Below are 18,136 nucleotides of genomic sequence, written 5' to 3'. Positions count from 1 at the left end.
CATTGTCCCCAGAGCCGCAGCAATCCGAGCCTCCAGAGCTGCAGCATCCAGAGCCTCCAGCTCCACCGCCTCGGCCAGAGCCTCCACCGCCGCAACCAGAGTCACTGGACCCATTATCAGGATCGTCTGTCTCGCAGCCTCTATGACATCTCCCCGCTGAGGTTACCCCCCAGGCTGAGAGAGCCCCCCAGGCTGAGAGAGCCTCAGTACACTGACGGCAATGTCCCCACTGAGGTTCCACCCAGGAACTCAGAGCTTCAGTGTGCCGACAACAGCGTCCCTGCTGAGGTTCCTGTCCTGTCTTCAGAACCTGAGGGTGCCAATGACTGCAGCCCCACCGAGGTTCTCTTTCAGTTTCTGGCAGGCCTTTCACCCAAGTGTCCAGCCAGCTTTTCACCTCAGTCACTGGCCAGCCCCTCACCTGAGTTTCCAGCAGGCTTATCACGTGAGTTTCCAGCTAGCCCTTCGCCTCAGTCACCAACCCACGCTTCGTCTGAGTTTCCAGCAGGCTTCTCACCTGATTTTATGGCTAGTTTCTTGCCTCAGTCTCCAGCCGGCCGGTTGCACAGATATACACACTTTAAATCAGTTTCCTCTCATGTCCTTACCTGAATTATGAGAAATTGTGTCACATATGAAACTGTCTTCCAGTCCAGTTGATGTCATGTCAAGTTTTTAATTACAGTTATTGATTTGGTTGCACCTTGATTTTTAACAGAGCCCTACCCTTCTGGTTGGGCTTCTACCCAGACAACCCAGTACCCGGTACTGTATGTTTAAAGACTTGTTTTTAACAGCAGAAACAGTAACATTTTTGATAAATTCCAATCAGGCTTTTATAGGCATCACAGCACAGAGACCATGACAAATTACATTTTATTGGCTTCTGATGCTGGAATGTGATCACTTCATCCTCCTTGATCTCAGTGCTGCCTTTGAGACAGTAGATCATTGCATTTTATTCGAGAGACTGAGACACTTGCCTGGAATAACAGGTAGCACATTAAAATGGTTTATTTTAATTTATTATTAATAATTACATGCCATCCTAAGTATGGTATCCCACAAGGGTCATTTTGGGAAAATCCATTAATCAGCTTCAGACTGTACAGAATTCAGGTGCTAGATTCTTAAATAGAACAAGTAGATATTATTTTCTACCTGTTTTGGCCTCCTTGGCTCCCATTAATTTTTAGGATTGATGTTAAGATTTTATTGTTAACTTTTAAAGGCCTTTGTCCAGGCTATACTACATATCTGATCTGTTGAAATCATATGAGCCTGGATGCAACCTGAGATCCTCTGAGAGAAACCTCTGTGTGTTCCGAGGTGTGACTGAAGATCCTGTTAATCCTTAAATTCATAGGTAGCTTCCTGAAAATAATTATTTTATTTAATAATGTTATAGCAAAGTATAGATAAAACCAGTAAATAATGATAAGTTTAGTGCATTATTGTTATGTGTTGGTGTGCTGCTGGAGCGAAGAAGGAGAGGTAGGACCCAAATGCAGAACAAGAACAGGAATTTATTTCCTCCTGGGATCACCAGGGCAGGGAAAACACAAATGATAGATAGCGTTTGGGACAGGTGGGTACTGTTGGGTAGTGGGCTGGTGGATGGATATGCATAATAATCACATAGGTGATCTTTTCTGCTGTGGTTGTGAACTTACCAACCTCTGCAGCCATCACACTGATGTTATGCCACGCTGTCTCCTCTCGGTCCAAAACCTGTGTAGTCCTGATAATTCCGCTGTTCACCCCAATGGTGAAATACAAAGGTTTTTCTTCTTCATTTTCTATGAAGTACCTGCGATACAGAATTACATTTACAATTACAAGCTTTGAACATATAGCACAGAAGTGAACAGATAGTTGTCATGATGAATGTATTATGAAGGGGAACACTGATGCTGTGTCTCAATTTCAGGTGACAAAACACAACTCTACCCCACAAATGTGTCACTGTACATATTTATTTCCTTATCTTTTTGAGCTTAAGAATCACCCATATATACCATTTATTACAACACTTAATGTACAGTAGATGGTAGCTGTAGATTAAACTCTTTCCAGTCATTGTGGTCATTTTCAAAAACACCCTATCAAAAAAAGTAATCCAGTCTCTCAGTTTGACTGGTGGTGGTTTTAATTTAATGTCCGAACCATGACACTGAGCTGAAATGCAAAGCACCACAAGTGGCCACAGATTTCAAAAGACACACACCAATACAATTAGCCTTTTATACCTTCTTGCTGCAGATAATTAAATTGAAGAAACCACTTAGGTAGATACAATACATATTTATTGTACCTAAGACCGATCACCTCAATGCCCTGCTTGACAACAAGGATGACGCAAGTGCCTCCATTATTCCCAATGTAGTCACATCTAATGCTGATAACTCTGGACAACTGCAGAAAACAACTTAAGTTTACATATTATAAAAAAGTTCAGTTATTTTATGAAAAACTGTGCTCCTGCTGCACCATTTACATATCCAGACATTGTGAAGTAGACATATTTTTTAGCAGTCTTTAAGGTGAACTGACCTCACTGAATTACCACTATCATTAACCAAATGTGGTGACTGAGAGCTCTGCTGTTGTGCCTGCCATATTGTACAGTATGGTACCTCATTAAAAATGTATTAAATTACTGTAAAAGCTGCAATCATAATGTGATAAATCTGTCATAAATGCTAGACTATTGAGCTCTTAACCTAATGTTCAGTGTGAGCATAAAATAAATGCGCTATAGTTTGCAAGGGCATAATGATCAGGATTTGACAGTACCGGAGTATTAGTAGCTTTTAACAAAAACAGCTTTGTTGAACAGAAAAAACATATAGTTCGCTTTGGTGTATAAGTCACATTTCTAATTATACTGATTATAGTCTAAATTAGCCTATGAAGAACGTAGGCTAGGCATAACAACAAGCAGAAGTCCATTAACAAATTCATTCATCTATGTCAAGTAATGTTAAACACCATCAACATCAGGGAGGATGAAACAGCGTCTTAGAGAGCTAGTGACTACTCGACAAAATGACTGTAAATATACACATATAAATCGCTTTGCTGTATAAGTCACAGGACAAGCCAAAGGAGTAAAAAAAGGGCAACTTATAGTCTGGTAAATATATTTACACAAATTACTGCTCTGTAGCAGAGCATAACCAATTAGATAGGGCTGGATTGATGAATGCAGCATTAGTTATTTAAACAGTCCACTTCCTTAAAACCTGTAATTCTAAATAACTAACGAAAGTCAATAATCTCAAGTTGAATATCCTTGGAAAAAATACATAGTTATTGTTGTTATTGTACTGCTGCTAAGAAGTGAAAATGTATAACAGTTGGATATCACCAGGTTTCAAGATCTTAAAGGCCCTATGGGCTTGAGGTGATGTAAATGTTGAAAGCGTTTGAACCAGTCATAGTGCTTGGTCCATCCAGTGCTGTGCAACAGTGCTTTGTCAGAGATCTGTCACTGGACTGGGGATTGTGTAGGCAGCAGCTGGGCTGAGGACAGAAAGCCCTTCTATGCCTCTTTGGCCCTGGCCACTGAGCTGGTTCAGCATTGCAACTTGACTAGCGTAAGGCCTGAATCAAAATGCTTGGTTGGTTTTGGGAAGTTAGTGTTATGTTGGCTCCATCACAAGGAGGCATGAATTTGCCTTTAAGTTAACACACACTGCTCCCTGGGCAGTAGTATTTGTAGTAGAGTGGAAAGTTTCCAAGTTTTAGGCAGGAAAAATCCTGTTCATTTTTTGACAATGTCACTGCATGTGACAGGTGGAGAACTTCCAAATATAGCTGGGCAAATTATAGAACTAATTTGAGTAATTGAATTCTTTGATGCAGTGTAAATGTATATCTTGTGGCTCGCAGTAAATTTAGTAGTTAAATCAAGCCCCAGGTAATCAAAGGGTGAGGGGATGGTTGAACACAGTCCCTCGTCCGTCATGAAAGGTGACATCATTATTTACTTCCAAACATTTCAAATTAGAATTTAATTTTTCTAAAAAATGAAAAACAGTCTTTGCAGTGATCTGGGGACCCTGAAAGACCTAAAATCATGAGACTTATAGCTTTTAAACGGTGGATGCCACGAACAGAAACAGTGTTAAGTAAGGCAAAATGTCCCATGGGTAGGACATGTCATGATGTCTCAAGTATTATCATAAGCATGGTGTGTGAACATTCTTATTGGTTTAAGACTTAAAATGAGGACTTACTTACTGTGGCCAAAGCTCTGAAGACTTTTTTCTTTTCTCTCTCTGCTCTATCCACTCACCCCAACCGGTCGAGACAGATGGCCGCCCAAACTGAGTCCGGTTCTGCTGGAGGTTTTTTCTTCTGTTAAAGGGAGTTTTTCCTCTCCACTGTCACCATGTGCTTGCTCATAAGGGATTTGTTGGGTTTTTTTGTTTTTCGTAAAGTACTTTGAGATGATTGTATTGTGATTTGGCGTTATACAAATAAAACTGAATTGAATTGAATTCCCGTTTCTGCAAGTTCAGCAGCTGCTTGATAAACTGCTCATATACTCTCCATTAGTGGCAGATTGTGTTGTATGCATGAGTAACAAAGACTGTGGTCTTGATTCTATAGCCTCTGCTCAGTTGTGTTTACGAGGAGCTCACATCACTGCATTTTTCTTTATTTTGTCAAGTCTCTGTGGAACAAGCAATTTCATCCTCAACAGGACATAATAAACATTTTTAACATTTACCCACCCCTGATCAATGGATTTAAGTATGGGTATGTCAAATACAATTTCATAATAAAACATAGTGGTGATGCCAAATAAACTATGAAGGTTAGGTTTGCAAACCCTTGGCTAAGGTTATCAAAAAACAAAACAAACAGAAAAAAAAAAAAAACATGGTTCTGTTTAATAAGAAAGCCAGCTCAGAAATGCTACATAATTACAGCACCATCAACCTCATCTATCATCTATATAACCTGCGTTGCTTTATATAGGACACACACGCAGTGGAAATGGTCATAAATGGTTAGGTTTTTTCAATCCACAACTACACTGCCATGGTGCTATCTTGGGAGCTGTTGAGAGGCTCTCTGCTGTTGACAAGCTAGAGCACGTGAGCTCAACTACCTCTACGGTTAGTAAAACGATGTTTACACCTTCTGGCTCCTTGCCAAGACAACTTCCACATGCTGAATCACAAGGCTACAAGTCTGAATAACATCAGGGTCAGTGCACACTAGTATCAGCTTTAGAAGAAGCATAAAACTATAGCTGGCATTTTCTCTTGGCCTTGGCCATAGCTCATAGACAGTCACAATAATCATGATAAGCAGGGGTTAAATTGGGCCAAACCCACCCATCTGAGCTCTGTCTGCTTGTATCCAAAATGCTGGAAGTTGGCTCCATCTCCTTCAGCATCACAACTTTGGCAACTCTCACACTTCTGGTTGAAACATTTCCTTTTAGACAATGTAGTATTTTGACCAAAAAATATAAAATATAACTGCTTTTTGACATCAAATAGCCACAGGATCAATATGTGTGCCATCATATACAGACAGAAGCTCTGCATAATATATGTATGTGGCACAGCAGTGGAAGCTCCATGAATTATTTAAATCTTTTACTGTGACACTATGATTTTACTGTAGCCTTGTGATCTGAAATGCTTTACTGTACAGTAAACAATCAGCTGTTGCACACAGACTCACTTTCTACAGTAAAGAAAAGTGGATTTAAAGGTGAATCCATCAAAGCTGTTACTACATTTTTATTTTAGCAAAAGTCTAAATATTATTGCCTCTGGAGATTTTGAGTGGTTAGATATAGGGAGTTTTCAGTTTTTCTGCTTAAATGCAATAATATCTGCAGCTTTCCTGCAAGCATGGGACTGATCTAATCACTGAAGTAAACATAAAGCAAGAGACAGTCGGCCTCATAATGAAAACACAGTTTATTATACTCAGGGTGTCACAGTAGATAGTGTAGTTTCCCAGTGCAAAGATATATCTATTTTAATAAACTGGGATTTCAGTGTTTTGTGTACCATAAATTCAAAGGAAAAACTGAGACTGGCAGTGTTTTGGGGTTTAGGTCTGTGTTGTATGTTTATCATTGGAGGTCAACATTTTTTTCCCCTTAAATTTATTTGAAGTGTCCTTTCACTCACATAACCAATAAATAAATAAATAAATAATATACATTTTATATATAGTTCCACACTTAATGGTCTTTGACCATTTACACAGCTTCAATTTGCAATACCTGTTCTTAAATTTCACCTATGTAATTTAAAGCAGAATTTAGTTTGTAGTACAGCAACAATCCACATCAGCTACCATCTGCTGATGGACCAATATTTGTTGATAGTGTCCCATCATCAGTACAAAGGCTTTCCCTCCTCACAAATCACCATTTTACGTGGCCCATAACACACCGTTCTTTCTACCTGCCAAGACTGAGTGGAGGGGACAGAAATCACCACTGTTCCACTGCTCCATTGCCAAGGGAGCCATAAGGAGCAAAGAGGGAAATGTAGTATTTTCAGAGAAGTGACTCTTTTGCAAAGTGGTCAAATTCAACAGAGGACCTGCTGTACATGCTGGAGCGACACACTGTGACACAGCAACACAACTGCAAAGCCTCTTTTCCTTCCAGGACACCTGATCTCCAAACACTCCCAGCCATACACATTCAAAAACACACACATCACATCACCAACTACTTCTTTTACCTGACAGCGCTGTTGGTGCTATCAGGGTCCATGGCAGTTACAGTGCCAACCTGGGTGCCAGCAGGTGAGTTTTCATACACATCCATGATATAGTAGTCCATAGAGAAGACAGGAGGCTCATCCACATCCCCCACAATCACTCGCAGTGAAGTGGAATCCTTAAACGGCCCAAGGTGCATGAAGCGGGAGTCTGAGTGAGTGTTGGAACCTTCAATGCTGAGTGTGTGAACCTTTCTCTTCTCATAGTTCAGAGGCTGGGAAGGAGAATAAAGCATGGTAATCATACTAAGGACAGATTTTAAAGACCAACAGTGTGAGGCAACAAGCAAGAAAATTTCATTTCTTATCATAATCACCTACTGCTAATAACTGGCAGTTAACAGTAATAGTGGACTAAGTAACAAGCAACTGAACATGTCATTTTCAGAAAATACAATATTTACACAGGACCCGTCCGCTATTGTACTACCTGTACTACCTATTGTACACCTGCCCCTTCAGTGAGTCAGCATGACTCTTTACACTATCAGCTTTGAATTTTCTCATGCCTTGACCATGGGAATTCCAAGCTGTGAATGGAAACGGATGCCTGAGAACACCCACTGATAATTTTTCACAAAAACATCAGACACTCCCAGAATAGTTATTACAACAAGCTTGCAAAACCAAACTTTAAACTGTGGGGAAGAAGAGAAAAGCAATTTTGGAGCCTTCTGCTGTTCTCAAGTTTGAGCAGCTGGAAAAGAGGTATGAAGAAAATCAAAACTATTTTTAACTTGTCACTTTGAAAACCCAGTAATGCTCACTCCTACTGACCACAGACTTCCTGTTGTCATAGTTCAAAGGCTGCAGAGGCAAATCAGACACACTTGACTGTCTCAAAGGATTTCAGCTTGGCTGAAGCAAGGAGGAATGGCAATGCATGCTGGATTTGGTCCAATTCCATTTCCTGTACAGTTTACTTGAGTATTGTTGAACAGAACAGAACTGTTCAAACTGTGAAGGCACAATTTTGGGGCACTTTCACTTAATAAATTTGATTTTGCTGTCTATCATAAGAGCAGTTCAGTAGTTACCCCCATCAAAGTGAGTCTCAAGCAAAATGTCAGATCATCAGCAGCTTTTTTTACTACAATCCTGAAAAAAGTGCAGTTTGACAGAATTTTTTTTTCTTTGCTCATACAGATATAATGGATATAGTACTATCCCACAACAGCTATATAAAATGTAGTATCGAGTGTAGCGCTATATAACATATAATAGGATATATATATAAAATCTGTGTAATTTACCCAGAAATAATCAACAATACCATGGTTTGCTACTAAACTTGATTTGAGGTACTAATGACTAAACCTTAGAATAACCTACATCTTAGTGCCATTAATGAATTAGGGCCTTCTTCGTTAAAAAAGTTGCCACTGAAACCAAAATCCTGCAAATGATTACATTTCCTATTTGCTGTTTCAAATTAGCTGTACATAACGTCTTTAATTATTACATTTAATTTTAAACTTAAAATTGGATTAATATTGAGATATTGAGGTACTTCCACAGGGATATGTTAATTCTGTCACCTCTATGTACGTAAACTAGCTGTCAAGTTATTAAAACCTATATTAGGATACTTTATATGTAGGCCTATTAAGTTCTGCTGTCTTTGTTTCACTTTTTGCATCATTTTCCAAAGTAAAACACTACTATTATGGGAAACACCTTTCAAGCTCAGTCAGTTCTTAGTAACATTTGCAGCTACTGTGCTAAAAGACATGCTATTTATGTACTATTGCAGTTGCATGGCTTTACCATACATAATGTAACTGAGAGAGTGAGTTAAATTTGGTTCCCAGTGAACACTTGTGCCAGGGTTAAATTGTATTTTGACACAGCCAAACAAAGGCTGTTCTTTCTTGGTTTTTCCTCCCTGGCACGGTTCTCACCTGTTACTACTATAGAGTCTAGTATGCAAATCATCTACCCCAATTATTGGATCCCAGATACTCATCTTCTGTTTGAGAAAATAAGAAAGCATAGTTGCCATGTAACTTTGTCTTTTAAAGCTTAGCTGCTTTATTTTGTATTGCTGCTTAACAGCTAGAGAACAGAACATTGTTGAAATATTTTTTTATTACACTGCAGCGATGTGAGAAACCAATTAGCTTTTCAGCAAAAACTGTACTATTGCATTATTGGATCCCTGTTGAAAAAACCTCTAAAAGACAAAACATTGTCATACTGTTCAGACTAGCATTTCATTATGGCTGTAAAGAGCTAAATGAAAGCAGAAGCAAAAGAAGAAAGCTTAATACTGTTCTTGCCTGCTACAGTGCTCCTCACAGTCACACCCAAAACTGCAGCTCAGTCATTATATACTATACGTGTACATAGGCATCAGAGTAGGCCTGTGTTGTGATGTCTGATTTATACCTCCTTAAGGGAAATTATTCCTTCCTTGTGGTCAGCATCAGTAATGATGGTGAAGATGGCAGCTGCATCTGCATTGGTGATGCTGTAGGTCATTTCAGCATTCTGCCCTTCATCTTCATCACTGGCTCTGATCCGACCCACTGCCTTCCCCACTGGAGCCAGCTCTGGTACATACAACTGGTAGCTCTCTGCAACAACAAGACAACTTTACAATACTTTACATTTTACATTTTAATATTTAGTGATTTTTACATGCAGCCTGAAGACATCCACCCAGAGACTCAACACTTGTCCTCAGTCCTTGCAACCCTCGAAAGGCAAAGGCAAATTTATTTGTATAGCACCTTTCATACACTATGCAATTCAAAGTGCTTTACAAGGCATATAATTACATTAAAAGTATTGAAAAGAGCATTTAAAAACAAAGACATTTAAAATAAAATAAATTTAAATCAAATAAAGTAAATTAAAATAAGACATAAAAACACATTAAGGAAACAAGGATGAACAATTATTTGAAGGCAGCAGTAAACAACAGAGTTTTCAGTCCTGATTTGAATGAGCTGACAGTTTGAGCAGACCTCAGGTGTTCTGGAAGTTTGTTCCACAAGTGAGGAGCATAGAAACTGAATGCTGCTTCACTTTGTTTGGTTCTGGTTCTGGGAACAAACAGTAGACCTGTCCCAGATGACCTGAGGGGTCTGGAAACCTCATAGGGAACTAATACATCTTGAATATATTTTGGTCCACAACCATTTAGTGCTTAATAAACTAGCAATAAGATTTTAAAATCTATCCTTTGACTAACGGGAAGCCAGTGTAGTGATCTAAGAACTGGTGTGATATGGTCCAGTTTCCTGGTGTTTGTAAGGACTCTGGCAGCAGCATTCTGGATTAGCTGCATCTGCCTGATTGACTTTTTGCTAAGACCTGTGAACAAGCCATTACAATAATCTAACCTACTGAAAATAAATGCATGAACAAGTTTTTCTGCATCTTGTTTAGACAGAAAACCTTTTATTCTAGCAATGTTTTTCAGGTGGTATTAGGAAGATTTAGTGATGGATTTTATGTGGTTGTTAAAATTCAGGTCTGAGTCAATGATTACACCAATGTATAGCAAGGGTCACCAATGCTTCTCCTCAAAAGCTGGTGTCCTGTTTGTTTTCCAGCTGTCCCTGTCCCACCCACTATTGATTACCTGGATTAGGTGTGTTCAGCCAGTCAGAAACTGAAAGGACAGTGATAGTTGGAAAACAAGCAGGGCAGGGTTGGTGACCCCTTCTCTACAGGATAAGCAGTAAAGATAATGATGTCTGTCTCTAGTGACCCTGTGAGACCCTGTGCTCCTACTGTGCTGATATGATCTGAGGGTGTATGAACTATAGAATAACACTTAACATTCTCAAATAAAGTCTGTTTACAAGTGAATGCAAACACATAAAGGCACATTGCAAATGAAGGCCAGTTGAAAACAATGAAGGATTTGCTAACAGTTAATGTGGTAATTTAGCTTCTGAAGATTTAATTTCATCAGTACAGTAAAACAGTCATGACACACTCATCACTTTCATTTCTTATGTAAAAGCAATAATATTTTCTTAACACTGTTTCCTTCTTTTTTGATCACTCTTAAACTGCCAACAATAAGACTGCAAAGGTTCTAAAGGTTCTATCTGGACTGTACTATTCATACTAAGAACAGTAAGTTCTGGGTTTCATGACTTTCATAACTTCATAGAGATTGAATGGAAGAAGAGGTAAACAGAATTACTGGATAAAAACAGTATTGCTGGTAAAAAATGAAACTGGGGAATAATATGACATGTACTGATGGAAATAGTGTAGTAATGTCTAGACATATAAGATATGCTGAGTTTATAATAACAGGAAGAAGAGGAACTTCACAAGAGTTAAGACAATTTATAATGTGAAAAAGTGACTTTTAGGGATCTGTCCTCAGGCAATAGTATCTGAAAAAAGTGACAGAACCACAGAATGATTTTGTGTGTTTTGTCTGTGAGTAATTCTCTGACCATGGGCATTGTCCATTTACACAAAATTGTAGATCCAGAAAAAATGTCATATATTAATCATTTTCTATCCTTTTTCTGCCCTTTGCCTGTTTTGTATGTCTGGTATTATTCAAGGTTTATGGAGACCAAAACCTGTTTACACACACACACACTGTGCTGACCCTGATCCAAACATGGCAATAATTGAATTTTAGAGTGATGACTTGGTGGAAAAGTTAGGGTAAGTTTAAGGTAATAATTAGGCAAATAATGCTTATAGTTAAGGTTAAGGTACGTGAAAAGTCAATGAAGTCAATGTGAAGTCCCCATGAGGAGTTCAAACGATTGTGTATGTCAGAGCTAGTGTATCGGGGTTGTTAATCATATAGTGTGGGCATGCACGCTCATCAGCAGGAACAGAGTATCTCAGCTGGAACTACTGTGAATATATTGTTAATTTTAGAGAGCTGACATATAGGAAGCAAAGGATTTTAAGCCAGTTTGTGATTGTACATGTAAAAATCAACAGTATAACACCAGTGATGCCAGTTATGACTGAACTTTTAAACTCTTACAGTTGCAGTTTCAACTAGAACAGCTGAGTCATTTTAGCACTATAAGATTAAATAGGAGAAGCATTATTATGTGGCAGCAAAGAAGCCAAAAATGGGAAAGACAAGAGAGAGCACTATTTTTGTGGCAGCTCAACAACCAGAAAACATAGTGCTCAGAGAGTTTGTTACTTCCTGACTTTGCTTTTCTGTGTTGTATTTTGGTGCCCAGTTCAAAGCACATGTAGGTGGAGACATTCAAATAATGCACTGCAAGAAGAGCTTCTTGTGTCTCTGCTGAAAACGTGTCTTAGGCATCATGCTGAGGATAGGTCTCGCAGAACCATTTGTGGTGCAACACCACTTTGTTCACAGCCTAGTAATTTTATCAGAAAGAGAAAAATGAATACTTTCAGCAAATAATTGAATCCAGATTCCTCATTGAACGACTGTCATCACAGATGTTTTACAGCAATGACACCAGTGATGTGACTTGCAATGGTGGAAGTTGGAGATTATGGCAAATTTATCTGTATCATGATGAAATCTATAAGCATGCATCTTATTCTCCAAGTGATTAAACCAATTAAGCTTTGGCAACACCTGCAGGATAAAAATGAAGCATAGAAATGAGACAGCATTTTCAATGTCGACCTGCTGCTGTCAGCAGTGCATTGTGTGGAATCACTTACTCTGTGAAAACTTTGGAGGATTGTCATTGACATCAGTAAGAGTGATGTTGACAGTAGTGGATCCAGACAATCCCCCGACTGAGCCTGCCATGTCTTTGGCCTGGATTACCACAGTGTAGTGGTCCCTGGTCTCACGATCCATGTTAGACATTGCTGTACGAATAATACCTGAGGCAGAGATGACGAAAGAAAAATATGTCCATGTCATCAGTATGAGAGCAGGTCTAATGAAGATATATGTGAAAGACTCATGTTCATCAGCAAATGGCCCAAAACAACAGCTGACTAAGCATTATCACATCATAAAAGTGTTAGTTATATAGTTTTCAACTGTTTGTCTTTGGTGTATCTTCTACAATCATACACAGCAAAATCACCAGTTTTAAATCAACTCTCCAGGTGTTAACACTAAAAAGAGTTTATACTGTATGCTGTTCCTCTGGTCACATATAAACACTTTTTTGTTAAATTAACACTGACAATTTTTCTGTGTATGGATTAGATTTAGGCACCAAAAACTACATATTTTAAAACTAAAATTCCTAAATTTCCCTTTTGTGATTAATAAAGTTTATCTTATCTTAGTTAGGTTTATACTCTAATGTGGTCAGGTTTAGACTCTACAGCTGGATGGTTAGGTTTGGGAAAACATTGCAGCTTCAGTTTGAAAGCTTACTGATGAAAACATTATTTTCACACTGGAAAAGAAGACTTTTTAGTGAGAAAGTCTAATGTTGAATGAGTGACCCACTAACACAAACTTTCTCCACACTTAACAAAGTTAAAAAAAAAAATCATCAGTCTATCCATGAAGTCTGTTTCACAATATTGATAAAAGCCAGATGGCTTTTCAACAAGTTTCCTTTGGCTATAGAATTGTCTTTCCCTAAGCCAAAGAAAGAAAAATATTCTTATCTACCATTGCATTACAAGTAGATTAGCACACTGGTTCAGGAAAGGTGCTGTCAAAGAGTGAGCAGTTTCCTCTTGCTGCTCGCTGTGTGAAAGCACCTTCAATGTGTTTTCATTTGCTTTCAGATAGTGAACAGTTGCTGCTGTGGTCACCAGTGTAAACAAAGCAACAAGCAAATGGAAAACAGCTGTAGCTCTTGTTAAAGCAAATGGATTTTGATGGTTCAGCTTTTTCAGCTTGCTACTGTAGCTGCTCTGACCAGGGCAAGCAGTTTTCTGAATGACAAGCAGGAAAATCAATGAGGAGAATTTAGTATTGGATCAAGATCAGTTTTATCCAGAGACAATAAACAATGTTAAGGATTCAAGTTACCTAAACGTCCTATAATAATTGTTCACTAATTTCCCAAAGTTAAGCTATAATCCACTCTGTTGGGCACTGAGACTGATAGTGGACAGCAGCTTGTAGTGTACAGGCTGATAGGATCGGAGATGGCCAGGAGCCACAGTTACAGCATGTGAATTCAAAAAAGAGAAAAGTCTTATTAGTTTGGCAGACATTTAGTCATAAACCATTAAGTTTTGAACAAACCGAAACTCTAATTTGATGACAATAATCTCCTGGGAACCATCTGCACAGCATTTCAAGCCATTAAATAGTTATTGAGATATTGTAATCTGGACAGACTGAGACTATCATTTCTAGAACCCCAGGATGACTAAAAATTATAAAGCAGCAATGTGCTGTTTGTTTTTGATTAAGTGTCCCCTTAGCTTCATTGCAGTAAACTTTTGGTAACAGCCAACAACACTGGTGGTGTGTGACCTTCCACCTGCACTGGCACACACCACCGGGCTGTGTGTAATGTTCCTGATGTGAAGTTGGCCTCCAGGTTTGTTTTCCACATTCCCACTGAGCTCTTGATGAAGGTTCCTAGAGTCCTGTGGATGTTGTACAGTTTCAAGCATTCCAGGATCCATGTGTGTGGCATGGAGTCATAGGCTTTCTTGTAACTCAAACCAGGGATTGAACAGGTGGGGCCATCTGGTCTTGCGTTCTGGAGTTGTTTTAGCACATCATAGCTGGTGCTTAACTCCTTTGGTGTTCCTACCAATTCCCTATACTTAAATTAAGTATATGTGTACAAGTACTTCAAAATTATACACTATAATTTCATAGAGTAGTTGATTAAATCTACATGCTTTCCACCAAATTGTTTAATCGTGGTCAAGGCTGAAGGCTATAAATACACCTGTCCTGTGACTTCATGCCCAGGGTGCTGATACTGATGGGATCTGCAGGAATACAGGAGCTGTCTCTCTGCTTGTCTTCACACTTACTAGTTCCTGCTTCCTGCTACTCCTCACAAAGGATGCAATTTGTTGATTTACGCATCAGTGTTATTTTAGGAGGGTTTTTGATCCGTTTGTTTGGTAACTTGTCCACAAGTTTTATGTTTGTCCTTATATCATGTGGAGTGTATTGTTACATGGACTAATGAACACTGATGCATGTGTTTAAAAAAGACTTGAACACTTGAAAATTATTTAAATTAAAAAGTGTAGTGCTGTGATCCATGATCTATCACTGCTCCTGCTAATTTCCACTGCAATGTAGAACATGTAGCACTTGCAGTCGGTAAAAATAAATATTAAAAATTATTTATTGCTCCCTATTTATTACACGTTCTTTTCATATTCTTTTCAGTCAAAAACCTACAAAGAGTCTGTTCAGCTTTGCCCCATATAGTCACCTGTTTGTGAAACCCGCAGGTATTGCCTTATGGACCTTGACCTGATCTAGAGAGTCTTCTGTACAGCTGCTAAGCTTTGAAGCAGACTCACCATTTGTCACTGATGCCCTAGCTGACATTCACTGGAGTCTTTCGCTAATAGTGTTTCTCCATCCAAGGTAAGGCATTTAAAGGGCCATTCTGCTTTATTACACTGGATCTTATTTTTGTAGGGTTAGTTTAGAAAGATAATCTGATAAACTGTTGACCTGTTTACAATGTGCCTGATCTTAGCAATTAACAGGACATTTATCATAACAGATAAACCGATACAGCAGCCACAAATATTAGTCTCAAGTTATAATATAGTATGTAATATATAATATAGTGTGATTAAGCCGCTTCCTCCAGTGTAATGGAATCATTCAGGACGGGGACCACACACATGTCGTTTCCTAAGCATTAAACTTTAAAGTTATTGCAGATTAGAAGTTCAGAGTTAAACCATCTGCTGTCCTCAGGATGAGACCTGAGCTTCAATAAATCTGACAAAACATTTTAAGCATAAGCAAATGTTCAAACTCTGCTTCCTCTGGTGAGTCAAAATATCTTTTTTCTGTCATGTCAAGAGGATTATTACAGTGAATTTGCCGTAATGCCATTATTGACTTCCAGTCACTTCTAAAAGTATTTTTCCTGTAGAGCAAAAGTAGTTGGCTGTTCATTGTACCATAGCATATTTAGGGAAATGTATATTAACGTATTTTCAGTGTGTATTTGTATTTTGAAAATTCAGGTCCTTCATGTGGGTTAAGCTCATTTCTCTTCCATAACGACTTCAGCCTCTCTCTCTCCTCTCTTCACTTGCTACATTAAAATGCCAGAGGAACTCATAGGATTGGGCATTACTGAAGATTGCCCTGGCTCTACCTTTTCATTCTGTTTTCATTCTTCTATGTATTCAGTATCTCCCTCGTGTTGCACTGAGCTGCACCTGGTTGGTGCCAATGTCTGCTCTCAATAAAAAATGCAAAAGTGCAGAGTTGTAGTAATAGTGGTCAAAAATGGCATTTGTTCATGTTCAAGTGACAAAGGCCTTTAGCAATTGTATTAATCAATAATCTCGGATAATGACCATTATAAGCCACTTCCATGATTGTTTGTTAAACCTAGAGAACACTAGGTTATGGTATGATGTGCTCATCATTAAAATCAATATTTACAGCTGGTAAGAGACAAGGCATTAAAACTAATATGCAGCCACATCATGCATCCCATGTCACATGATTTGTTGACCCAATCGTGCATTATGACCTCCTGTCTAAGAGGTTTTATGGCGCTATAACAAAGATGTGATACTTACTCCTTTGTTCCTGACAGGCAAGAGCCAAAATCCCTATGGTCATTCTCTCCCTTGTCCGGTAAACAAAAGCATAAGTTGATTTAGGAATTTCAGCAGCTGTCTGTCTTTCTGAGGACAGTCTTCGTCTTCCCAACTTTTGAACCAACAAATGAAAAATGTTCATAATAAAGCTTTAATATTGAAAAGCTAGCCCTGTTGAACTCAGTTATGATTACTGTATCTCTGTGGATGACATGGTCATTCAGTCACTTTCCACCACTTTGGTTCTGACTTAAATATTGGTCTTGATTGATCTACACGTGAATATAAGTGAATCTTACATTATATGATGTCCACAGCTGCTTTATACTATATGAAAACCCTCTCACTCAGTTCATTAAATCTGCGTTGAATCCGAAGGCAGCAAGACAGAAACTATATAAATAAATCTGCTGAATCTCAGTTAAGAGGTGCTGCAGCAGAGCACAGAGCCATTACACAGAACTGCTCACTGTGGTAACCTTCAGTATGTCACATGCCAGTGCCACTGGGCTGCTACAGACAAACCACACACACCTCTGACTAGTTGGCTATTACTTGGTGTTCTGCTTGTCTGTATGCTGTAAAACCCTGTAAACCCTCTCATGTGGCTTTACCTTTACCCAGGCCTTTTGCACTTTGTATTGCTGCATTTACAGCACACAAACAAAAATAGCATGCATGCATGGACCATAGAGTCTGTGTTCCCAAGCCCTAGTGCCTTGCACTTGTCATTGCACTTGCACAGTTAAGATTACTGTGTGATTAATATTGAAAATAGTTTGGGGAATTACTAGGGTAGTGTTTTTATTGTTCCATTTTGTTCCTAATTTCGTGAAAGATGTTTTCATGCAGAAACATATCAAACTAATTTGAAGTCTCATTCTAACAACATTTAAGGTTGATACCTTAGTTTAAATTCATGCGCATTTTATTTTACGACTGTTATTAGACTAACTGTAATGCTGTCTGAGTGTTCCTCTTCAGGTATACTTTACTTGAAATAAATTAAAAGAAAAACACTAACTGAGCTCAAGAGACGGAGCTATAGTTGTGTGAGCCAGTGGATGAGCTCATTATACAGTTGTGGAAGACTGTGTTCAGAAAATGCTCCACACATTTGCAGTGCACTCATCTTCTGATGAACATTACAGAAAATGCAGTAAATCATAAAGACAATTTTAAGACAGTATACTGAACAAAACTAAATCCAAAAGTTGCAGTGGCATGAGTAAAAACTGGTCAAAATGACCTTACTTTGCAAAACCTCCACACTTCGAAGGTCTGAACCTAAACTGGTTGTAACAAGGACAGAAACACACACACACCCCTCTCCCACATGAGATGCAGAAAGTGTTTAGCCTGGAGGCTCTGCTCCACTGCATTACTCGCTTCACAGGCTTACAAAGCAGAGAGCCATCTGGCCTTATCAGCCCCTTTAGACCGAGCAGAGAGACACGGTGCAGACTAGACGGGACAGGCAGCACACATTATGCACCTGTATCACAGAGCGTAACCGGAGACACATATAGACTGACAGACAGAGTGTGTGAGGGGGTTGAGTGAGAGCAAGATAAAGGACAAAAGGAAGCAGAGAGAGTTTGAAATGAGTGGAGGGGACTGGCATGAAAGAGTGGGAAAAAACCTAGAGGGACTGGAAGAATTCTGCTTCTGCAGGAATGGCAGCAGAGATTAAC

The 18,136-nt window shown here is 38.9% G+C and overlaps 1 protein-coding gene across 4 annotated transcripts in view; it reads right to left on the bottom strand.

The window, feature by feature from the left end:
- The window catches only part of LOC113134847 (cadherin-18-like), a 129,578-nt gene that overhangs the window by 39,863 nt on the left and 71,579 nt on the right, over positions 1-18,136 (bottom strand). For 3 of the 4 annotated variants that reach the window (XM_026314386.1, XM_026314389.1, XM_026314388.1), the window contains exons 4-7: positions 12,414-12,581; positions 9,156-9,343; positions 6,729-6,982; positions 1,674-1,810 (exon numbers count right to left, since the gene is read on the bottom strand). In XM_026314386.1, coding sequence (XP_026170171.1) covers positions 1,674-1,810; positions 6,729-6,982; positions 9,156-9,343; positions 12,414-12,581 — 747 coding nt within the window. Of the gene's footprint in view, positions 1-1,673; positions 1,811-6,728; positions 6,983-9,155; positions 9,344-12,409; positions 12,582-18,136 lie in introns of all 4 variants that reach the window. The other variant, XM_026314387.1, reaches the window with a different exon arrangement.

This window comes from Mastacembelus armatus, chromosome 17 (assembly GCF_900324485.2).
Source record: "Mastacembelus armatus chromosome 17, fMasArm1.2, whole genome shotgun sequence".
Taxonomy (NCBI): domain Eukaryota; kingdom Metazoa; phylum Chordata; class Actinopteri; order Synbranchiformes; family Mastacembelidae; genus Mastacembelus; species Mastacembelus armatus.
Note: the sequence above shows the minus strand (reverse complement) of the source record. Positions and strands in the feature narration are given on the sequence as shown.